We start from the raw sequence: 10,989 nt of genomic DNA, 5'->3' as shown, positions 1-10,989 counted from the left end.
CAGTACAGCTTCAATGTTCAGTTTTTAAGATTATGAACTCAATTTCCACAGCTTAACTTTAGACGAAGGATGGCGATGCTCTTGGAAAATGCTAGTATTGGAGAAACAAAAAGGCTAATGTATATTTCCACAACCAAAAATGATGTTTTGATTATATTCAAACCCAAAACTAAATTTGAATGATTGCCAGAAGAAAATATCTTAATTTTTCTCATTTGAGATGAACTGCTGCATTGCAAGGACTAGACTATATAGAAATCAAAATAATTATAATTTGCTCCTGAATTCAAGATACAGAATGATCAAAACTTAATCAATCTCCCCCTCTTCTACATCATTTACAGTATTTGGCACACACAGTGGATCTCCTTCCTCCTCTTCATCATCAACTTTAATATACAATCCTAGTTGTTCCAAGGGATTACTACCACCAAACTTGAAACTACCCATGCCATCTTCAGAGCGATCAAGTCTTGTCGCATCTATACAGCTAGGTAATTGCTTACCAGGTACAGCTCTGAGCATTTCCAAATCTTCCAGAAATTGTGAATTCTCATTGATTTCCACAGTTTTTTCCATCTGCATAGATTCCAATGTATGATACCATAAAATCTAAAGCAAGAATGTAGATGGGCATATATTTCAGGCAACCTAGACACTTATTTACCTTTAGCAGTGCTTGTCGTGCAGCTTCTCTCTCAAGCTCCCTCTTTCGTTTTGCGTCTGCAGCAGCAGCTTCTTCTTCCTGCTTTCTAGCTTCTTCAGCTGCCTTTGCTTCTGCCTGTAGCCTTGCCTTTTCTGTTCAAGAATGAGTCAGATCAACAGATAGGTTAGTTAGCATTCAATAGCAAGTACTGTAAAGTCCTCACACAAGTGAAACACCCAACTCACCTTTTCGTCGCTCCATCTCTAATTTTTCCTTATCCCGGCGTAATTTTTCAGGATCTCCCTTCACACCCTAACCACGACCAAATTAAATTGAATAAATCACAGAAATTCAAAAATAATCAAAAGAACAATTGCCCGCGGAGAAAGTAGCTCAATTATGCGGCATAGCCTACCTGGGTCAGTGTCTTTTCTCGAGCTTTCAAGATGGTATCAGCAAATCGACTCTTCAATAATGCAGCTCGATATAGTTTATCAGGGGAGACATGTCTCTCAGTTGGACCACATTCTCCTAAAACATTAATAAGATAACTGGTTTTGAGATTGAATATAACAATAGGAAGTTAGAAACATATTGACCATAATTCATGCACTCTTACCATCTTGAAAGCAATCAGAGTCGCAAGAATTTGGCTTTTGCTGAGATTTATCCTCGTGTTTATCCCAGCCATTAACTGACTCTTGAAATGAAGGAAAGGAATATAAGATACTATACAGCAATGTCTTATGATATTTAACTGTGAACAATATCAAAGAAATGGCTAAAAGAAGTCAATGCTAGCAAGTAGAAATACTTTAGTTTATCACAAGTATGTAACATTAGTGAAAAGTTGCTAAGTCAAGTTCGAAAGGTCCAAGGGGATTAAGATCCTCCCCAAATGAAAGGCTCCATTTCTCAAGTCAGAGAGACATAACAGCCTGTAGCTCGAATTTTCAGACAGCTCATCCAATACCGCCACCATCAAAACCACTCAAACTGAATTTCACAGATGATGAATCATATAGGCTGGAAGAGGTGAGGTTTCTTGCATGCTGGTTGAGCTTCCGTAGCTACACATTCCTTTTATAGTGAGTTTGTGTCTAAATTATGACTTTAAATTGCTACATGATTAATTTGTCTTTAATTTTTAGTATTTTTTTTATTTTTGGCCACTTATGGGCAATATGAATTAGTTATCTAAAATTAATAATTGATAGGGACTCAGGGATTTTGGGGTGCACAAGTCCTACATCGAGTAGTATGGGATCGTATTTCAGCTGTTTGATTCTTCCCCCTTGATAGATAACTTTTAAAGAGTGGTTCCACGAGTTCTTAGATACTTTTCAAATGGTGTAAGTCTGGTTGTTGTTGACTTGAAAAGAGCTATTTGTGGAGGAGGATGAAAAAACCTTCGTAGAGTGCAACCGCCAAGACATCTGTTCTTAGGGGCATTCTATCATAGGGACTTGAGTATTATGGGGTACCCAAGTCCCACATTAAGTAGTATGGGATGCTTGGCGGAGTATTTAAGAGGCTTGGCTCTTTCCCCCTTGATAGCTAGCTTCTAGGGTGAAGGTTCCCCAATATCCCAGTTCTTATAACATATCAATAATGTTTAATGTAGATATCTATGACAGTAAAGCTTCAAAATCTTTAGAGAAACACCTGACAAAAGGAAACTGGGAATAGTATTGTAGATACAGAGGACATACTTGTAGTGAGTAAGGGGTTTAAGAATATGAAGGATAAAGGATAGATTATTAAAATCAACCAGGGATATTGTTGCCGAACAAATATCACTCAATAGCTTCTCTATGAGCTACAAATAACCTTCTATCATAATAGAAAAGGACATACCGTTTCTTTTAATGCATCAGCTATTTTTTAAAGAAGTTATTCTTTTTTTGGTATAAACCGGAATACCCTCTACGTGCAACTGCAGACACTAATCCCTTGACACGGTAGCTTGTCGTGTTGCAGAAGTTATAAACCGGATTTTCCATAAGTTATTCAAACTATAATTATAGCAATTACACTACAAATGCCAACATTATCATTATCCAGTAGCTTGTCGTGTTGCAGAAAAAATCACCAGAGTTGGTGCAGGGGCTAACAGTTGTTAATTAGTAAGACACGGTTGATCACAAAGTCTCTTGTCCTAAATACTAATGTATACTACTACCCCACAACATTTACATTAAGTTCAATCCTCATAAATCCACCAGACAATTGTCAACATGAATCTATAGCAGCTGAGCAGATTAATTATGGCATTCAGTTTGGACAATGTAGAGCAGTTAAATTAGCTAGGTTAGTTAGTTAGTTGGAAGAAATTATAGAAAGGGAAAACGAGGATCGAGGGGATCCGGTACATTCAATATCTGTTGTGAGAGGAGAGATCCTCCTATGTAAGGGAAACCCTTGGCAAGGTATCCTCCATTTTGTTTTCTCAATTACCGATAATACAATTTATTTTCAGTTCAATCTTACTTATGTTCAATCTAAATATATTCACCAAACAGTATCCAACTCAGAATTCAAAATAAAAAACCGAGAAGCCATGCAGAAGAAGCAAATCATACAAAACAAACAGGAGGCATCGGGTCGAATATATCAAATTTCAGTTCTATAAATTGCATTATTTCTCAAACAGGAGAGCATACTTGATTTTCATTTTCAAGGAGCATGAAAAGACAAGGAACAATTACTCACTATTTATAACAGAAGTATGAGCAAATGTGGTCTCTAAATCCATCTGAGAACCAGTGCCTGTGTTTTCTGGTACCTGAAGTAAAATATATATGAATAATTGTAGTATGTAGCAATGAAACCACAGGAAGTATCCAGAAGAGCATAAGCAATCATGTAAATGCCTTAACATTGAAGTTCTTAGAATATAAAATTACATTAGAGCATCTTAGTTTATATCTAGAATTAATTTATAATCTTACAGTATCTTAGATTATCTCTAGGATTATGTCAATGTAGCATATCATAAATAGGGATTAAAGTTTAGCCTTTTGTATTAAGAGAGCATCAACTTATTATCATTAATATTCAAAGTTTTTATTATTTCCTCCTCCTTTTATCTAAAACTCATAACTTCAAGATAAGTAATAAGTCTAGTCTTTTGTGCTTAGAGAGAGAAAGAAATGATATGGATAATATAATTTTCTTCATATATTAATGTTAGTGACTCATGACAAAAATAAAAAAGAGCAGTTCCTGTTATATTTATATATTTATACTAGACTGTGAATCCTAACTAAATAAGGAAATATGAAACCAATTCTACAGGATAATATTGTCATATTCTATGATTGAATAATGATGTTGTAAGATAATTTTCAGATATTTTTAATTCCAGCACTAGACATTCAAAAATAACAAACAACTAAATAATCTTTCACTAAATAACTAAACCAGACCTTTAATAAATCATTTGGTCTTGCACTAACATCGTCCGATTCACTATCAGAAGAACCACTAGAGTCTGTATCTGAAATGCATACATTAAATATAAGCAAAAAAATTAACATACAAATTGACATGTAATTCAATCATAACAAGTATCAAAGGTTAACATACAAGGTCAAGGTACAATTTGACATTAAATATAGCATTAGTATTTTTTATTGGTTCTTGTTTTTTTTTTTTTTTTTTAATAAAAAGACAAATCTTCTATCAATTTTTTTTTAAAAGTAGCGGCTCTTTTAAACTTCAACAACAGACGTGTATATAAACAAAAAGACAAATCTTCTATCAATTTTTAAAAAAGTAGCAGCTCTTTCAAACTTCAACAAATTGTGTATATAAATACAGTTGATACTGCCTGTCAAAGGAACGTTATACACATGATAACTCAACACCACTTTTTCCCACTCGGTGAGATTGGCTACATAAACAAACAAGTCAACTTTAGTGTCGTACTGAATCATGTAACGACAAACCAGTCAACACAGCTCTTGCTCACTTGACAGTTGACACTGTAATAAGTAAGATTGGCTACATGGATCAAAAACATCATAACATCCTAATAAATTATTTTTAACAACAAACCAGTCAAAACAGCAGCCCTTGGTCACTTGACATTTGTTAGTTAAAGGCAGTTTATTTTATTATTATTAAATGTTGTGTGTGCAGTAAACCGCTATGTAAGTGCTCTAGGTAGTCAGAATTATAAATATAGGGTGAAAGGGAAAAGGAAGGGGATCAGGTATTTTGTACGTTGGTTCATTTGGGAGAGACTAGGCTGTCTTATTCCTAAAGGTTGGTTTATTTGTCAATTGTTGGTTGTAAACAGTTTGTATTATTTGTCGGTTCTATAACTGCCTTACCGGAAGTTACATCCACAGGCTTTGTTCCTCTGTTCTAGAGTTTCTATTCTTATCCTTTATCACATGTTCAACATATTCCCAATATCTATCTATAATTGGTACAATACCAGTTCTCTAATATATTGCCCTAAATAAACTAATAACAGTTTCTATCAACTGCTTGAGCCATAAACTGTGCTGCTTATGAACAACAACCTAGTAGTAACACTATAACAACAATGGTACATGTCATAAAGGTTTAACAAAGTTGTAAATTGGTTATCAACTATCTAACAGAACCCACAACTTTTCTAGGATGCGGGCAAGCTATATAAAAACCTTGCTGTTATTAACGCTTCTTATTACAACAATAAAAAATATACATGCCTCCTTGTTGAACTAATTGTTTCTTTAGGGGCTGTTTGGGAGTTTATTTTTTTGAGGGGAAGGCTTTGGAGCGTTGCGTCTATATTTAAAAATATGCTTGATATTTTTAAAATAATTTAAAAACAATATGATGGTATATGCTAATGTAGTATATTGTTTCTTAAACTTTTTAAAAATATCAAACATATTTCTAAATATAGAAGCAACCCTCCAAAACCCTTCAAAAACCAACTCCCAAACAGTCCCTAATGAACAAATGCTAGCCAAAAAAGTTGGGCCACTTAAAAAAAAAAATAGTAGTCGTGTTTATGGCAGACACTCTAATATCTCTAGCATTGCATTAAAAAAATAACTATTCTTATTAATATATAGATAAGAATAGCATAATGATTAGATAAGTGGTAGTCTTTTAATATATCTCTCGCTAACTTTAAAAAAAAATTGTTGACTTATATTTTTTTCATGATTTGTATAGTCATTTAAATTTTTATTAATTTTTAAGTTTTCTGTAATAATTGTGTTGTGCCGCTATGATTTTCATTTAAAAAAATTGTAATCTTGGGTTTGTGTGCTATTGACATTGTAGTCTTCTAATATATATACAATATCTCATGCTACCTTCTAAAAATTTTGTCAAATTATACTTTTATTCCAAGATTTGTTTATTCATATAAATTTTTTCCAAGATTAGTCATTACAGAAAACAAAATGGAGGAAGAGAAGGATGGGGGAAATTGAGAAAAAATAGAGAATGAGAGATAAAGAAAATGAAAAAATACAGAAACAAAAAGAGAAGAAATAAATCGAATTGGGGAAGAGAAAGGGAAGGAAATAAACTGAAATAAAACAGTGAAAGAGAGATGAAAGGAACCTAAAAACACAACAGATGGAGAAGAAAGAAATTGAATAAGGAAAGAAAAGGGAAAAGAGATAAACTGGAGAAAGAAAACAGAAGAGAGAGATGAGAGGAGCCAAATAAATAGAACAGGAGAAGAAAGAAATCTGATATGGGAAGAGAAGGAAAAGGAAGTAAACTAAATAATAAGGTTACATGAGTAATAAATAATAATGCATTGATTCTTCCCTTTTCTATTTTAAAAATTGGCCATGTCCAACTCACATGCTACCGCTTCAGTTATATTATTTAAAAAAATTAAAACTGCCTTTTTTTATTGCTATTATTGTTACAGTTGCTCCGTTTAAAACTAGAATAACAAGTGTTATTCCTCGAAATCTGCAACACAATAGCCGCTATTTGGCAAAAGTGACCAAAATAACTTGGAAAAACTGACACATTGATGCAGGCTATAGCAGTCACCAAGAACGAAGCACCATAATTTTGTAATGATTAAGATTAATTTGACTTTTGAATTATAAAAGTAACTGTCCCGCTCAATCCTGAATGTAAAATTTTAGAAAACTATAGGTTCCACAAACTTTGTTCTGATGTTTGGTTTATATCCCCCCTGCTGTTCTTTATTTTCCTCTTTTTTAATACATGTATATAGATGATTGTTGGGTTGCTAAGGTGCCAACATAGTTGAGATGTCAGTAATCCATAATGATTCCTTTGCACTTGTAAATTTTGTTTAAGAAAAAGTTTTAATAAAATTCAAAATATAGATATATGATAAAAAGCACGAACTCTTATGAAAAACACATTTTACTTCTACGAAAATCAATGAGTGAGATATGCATAGCACAAAGAGGGGGGAACCTGTAGCTAAAGTAAGATGTAGGAGAGTAATACAACAACCACCAAGCCTTATCCCACTAAATAGATCGGCTACATGGATCAAAATCGACCATAATGTTTTATCTAATACTATGATTCTATCTAATTCCTTAACCTCGAGATCTTTCTTAATAGTTTCTCTTATGTAGGAGAGCAATAAAAATGTAAAAATAAATAAAGCATGCAAATATAATACAAATTTAAATAAGATATTTTTCACAAATCATGTGATCAGATTTTCACATCCTACAAAAGTTATGACAAAATAACTAAAGTAGTTGTCAAAAGCATCAAAAAGAAAGTCAAACCTCACTTACCGCTACTCCCTGAACTTGAACATTTGCTCGTTTGGTAGGTTGTATCCTTTTCAATCACTACAGGAGGGTGGCTCGAGACGGGGGAATCAATTCCACAAATGTCCACCTCTTCATCAGCCAGATCATCACCTACAACAAGCAAAACAAGTTTAAACAAAAAACAAAGCATACACACATATTCACACACTGATATAAAAAACACAAATATAACCTTTAAATGCTTGCAATGATGAATTGCTTGGTCCAGAATCATTAAAAAGCTGCAACCGCAAACATAAACAACCAGATATTGTGTCATACATATTGTGAGACTTAACATTTCATTACGAAGAGGATGAGTACATTTTAGACAAAATGTGATGCTAGCTTAATTCATAGAAGTATTAGTTAGCAGAGAGGCACCTCTATTTCACACACTTCAACTTTTACTTTGTTTTTTTGCTTCTCCAGTAAAGAGTCATCCAAAAGCTTTCGTAATTTGAACAGTGTATCATTATTGAGAGCATCAATATCGATCTCAATCTCATCGTCTTCACCTTCTTTACCATTTGAATTGTGTTCTTTCAAGAAATCAACGATATGGGCAGGTATTTCACCTTGAAGAGACTCCAATTCTCTACCAATATCTTGTTTCTCTTTATCCGACATAACTTGTTTAGCATGTGGGATAACTTCCGGTTGAACAGGTGAGATAACTTCAGGTTGAGCAGGTGGGAGTGGGACAGTTTCAGGTTGAGCAGGCAATGAAGCAATTTTCCTCTTTTTAGAAGGATGCGCTGGTCTGGTATTTTTTAAATCTTCACAAGTTTCTCTCTTCGTGGGCAATGGTAGAGACTCTACTCTAGGAATTTTCTTCTGGATTGATTTCCATCTCTGTTCAAAATATTTATTAAGGGCGTCGGCCATGATATGAACATCATTCCCGCGTGGATTATACTTCATTGCATTTGAAAATGTAAGTCTCACATCTGCAGCAAATTCCAATGGGCCTGTGTATGATCCTGTAGCAATCTTGCTTTGTACTGTTCCCAAATCCATAGGATGCTTAATGACATCGAAATAATCAGGAAGGTTCAACTTAACCACATCCACAGGGGCGTTAAAAACCCAACCATGTTGGTGATTCATCAACCGTTTCAACAGTACCTCGCAGTCTTTCATCAACAAAGCATTTGCACTTCCGGGCAAGGAAGTCCGTCCCGGAGTCTCAAACTTTCCAGAAGAGCCGCGACTCCATCCACGAGGCTTCTGACTCTCATCCAACGGTTTCAATTTATTCACTGATACTGAACCTGACTTTGATATTTTCCTCGAGGTCTCAATTAATGGTTTCAATGCATTCCCTGGAGCTGAAGTAGATATTGACGGTTTTCTCGAGTTATCTATTAACGGTTTCAAAGCATTCCCCGGTACTGAACCAGATATTAATGGTTTTCTCGAGTTCTCTTTTTGAGGTCCATTTTGGGCATTGTCGCGGTTAATAAAATTATCACTAACACTATTTCTCTTTTGCATTTCAAACTTGTTTTGAAAAAGCCGAACCTGTTCAAGATCAGACCTAAACCGATTCGCGAGTTCTTTCCTTTGAAGTGCTGTCAATTTAGACAACGGAACAACTTGAATAGGAACTCCAAAGTCCCCACGGAGACCTGAATCAAAACCAATACATTTCCTTCGTGAAACCCGATTATCCTCCTCAGAAACAGTATTATCAGTATCCATTCTTCCCGATGTACCCGATCCATCCGATACACAGCCTGTTTCAACTGCATTACCACAATATCCCCCAGAAAGCCTACTCTTGGCCATTATCACCGCACTCCGCAATCAAACAAAAGCTTCAATTCCTACACGGCCAGTAATAAACTAAAAATTCACCTATTCACTTTTTCCCACACAAACCTAATCCCCTGAACCTGAACCTAAAAAAAAACTACTACTATTAGCTATAATATAAAGAGAGATAGTTGTTAAAAAAAATCTAGTAGAAAATTACCAGTTAGCAATGGGTTGAACGAGAATCGAAGCCCTTTGTTGAAAATTGACTCGAAGCAAACCCTAGCAGAGAGAGAAGATTAACGAGAGAGCGTTATGGTTTGTTGCGGAAACTGAGAAAGAAGAAGAGAAGACGGCGTTTGGGTTTGGGTTTGGGAGTAGGGAGAGCGAGACTAGGCTTTCTTTTTATCTCGCCTCCCTTTTACAAATAGAATCGCGCTCTCACCTATTTGAGCCTGATTTTGTGTTTTGATGGATCTGACGGCGAAGATTTAGTTGAGACTATTAGACGTACGATATGCGAGAAAACTTTACCTATTCCACCTCAAATCCCTACAATATTTATTAATTTTTTAATTAATAATTAATTTTACGGATTTTTTAATATCTTTTATAATATTTTTTACGGATTTTTTAATATTTTTTATAATAATTTTTATGGATTTTTCAAAAAAATATTATAAAAGTATTTATATTTTTATAAAATTAATAAAGTTTTCTCGGATAAACTTTTATAATAGTATTTTTATAATATTTACAAATAAGTTTCTATTTATTTTTAGATCTTTATCGGGATTTTAAAACTTCTTCATAAATTTATAAAATAATAATATTATTAATTTTATAATATTTTTTTACATATTTTTCAAAAAGATATTATAAAATTTATAGGAAAAAATATTATTAATTTCTCGGAAAAATATTATTAATTTTATAATTTTTTTTACAAATTTTTCAAAAAATATATTATAAAATTTTAGATTTTTTTGATTAAATGAATATTTACAAATAAGTTTCTATTTATTTTTACATCTTAATCGGAATTTTAAAACTTCTACATAAATTTTCACCATCTGTATAGTCCGGTTCAAGAGTCAGTTTTGCCATCAAGTGGTTTCAATCCACTTTGTGATGAATGTTTGCATATGAACCACCAATTCAATAATGAATAGTGTTTACATATGAACGACAAACCATTTAGTAAAGCTTAATGTATATATAATACGATGGTATGAATATAAAGTGACAATGTCAAATACAAAGTTAAAAGTTGTCTTCAATGGTATATGACACTGCAGACGGAAAGTGAACTGAAAAGGAAAAATGGTAGTAGTTAGAATAAAAAAATTCATTGGATGTAGTCATAAATGTTAACAACTTTTTAGATATGTATTGTGTTCGTCAAAGAAATTTGTATTGAAAGTGATAAGGAATACCTTAATGCTTCCATGGAGATACTTTGGAAGTATTATAACCAAGCATATTAGTTTAATATGCAAGTGTTATTAAAAAAAATATAGTAAGGGTAGTAATATGCAAAGTTGTGTTGTAATGAAAAAAATAAAGACAAAGTATATTTAGAAGAATAAGAAAGACAATACCTAAACAACATTGTGAAAAACTTCTTTGAAAACCACCTTTGTTGTTTGAGATAATGGTGTATTGTCTTTATCATGGATTAAGATTTTCAAACCACCTTTACTTTTGACTCTTGACATTGCAACATAAAGTTGTCCATGTGTCGCTACCGCGAAAAAATAACAGAGTCGCCACTTATAAATTTATCTCACAAGGAGAAAGGAATATCAGAAA

The 10,989-nt window shown here is 33.3% G+C and overlaps 1 protein-coding gene across 4 annotated transcripts; it reads right to left on the bottom strand.

The window, feature by feature from the left end:
- Positions 1–252: 252 nt before the first annotated feature.
- Positions 253–9,623, bottom strand: LOC131642271 (transcription factor GTE9-like). 4 transcript variants are annotated; one of them, XM_058912552.1, is made up of 11 exons: positions 9,398–9,623; positions 7,804–9,323; positions 7,613–7,661; positions 7,402–7,530; positions 4,075–4,145; positions 3,359–3,431; positions 1,266–1,340; positions 1,062–1,177; positions 892–958; positions 668–798; positions 253–579 (listed from the first exon to the last, which is right to left on the bottom strand). In XM_058912552.1, the coding sequence occupies exons 2-11, from the start codon at positions 9,208–9,210 to the stop codon at positions 310–312; spliced, it is 2,388 nt and encodes a 795-aa protein (XP_058768535.1). In that variant the 5' UTR covers positions 9,211–9,323; positions 9,398–9,623; the 3' UTR covers positions 253–309. The 4 variants fall into 4 exon arrangements, with proteins under 4 accessions (XP_058768535.1, XP_058768531.1, XP_058768533.1 ...); XM_058912548.1 differs by having other exon boundaries at positions 1,266–1,346; positions 9,398–9,622; XM_058912550.1 differs by having other exon boundaries at positions 1,266–1,346; positions 7,804–9,317; positions 9,398–9,622.
- Positions 9,624–10,989: the final 1,366 nt, after the last annotated feature.

The sequence above is a fragment of the Vicia villosa genome, unplaced genomic scaffold, assembly GCF_029867415.1.
Source record: "Vicia villosa cultivar HV-30 ecotype Madison, WI unplaced genomic scaffold, Vvil1.0 ctg.004743F_1_1, whole genome shotgun sequence".
NCBI lineage: Eukaryota > Viridiplantae > Streptophyta > Magnoliopsida > Fabales > Fabaceae > Vicia > Vicia villosa.
Note: the sequence above shows the minus strand (reverse complement) of the source record. Positions and strands in the feature narration are given on the sequence as shown.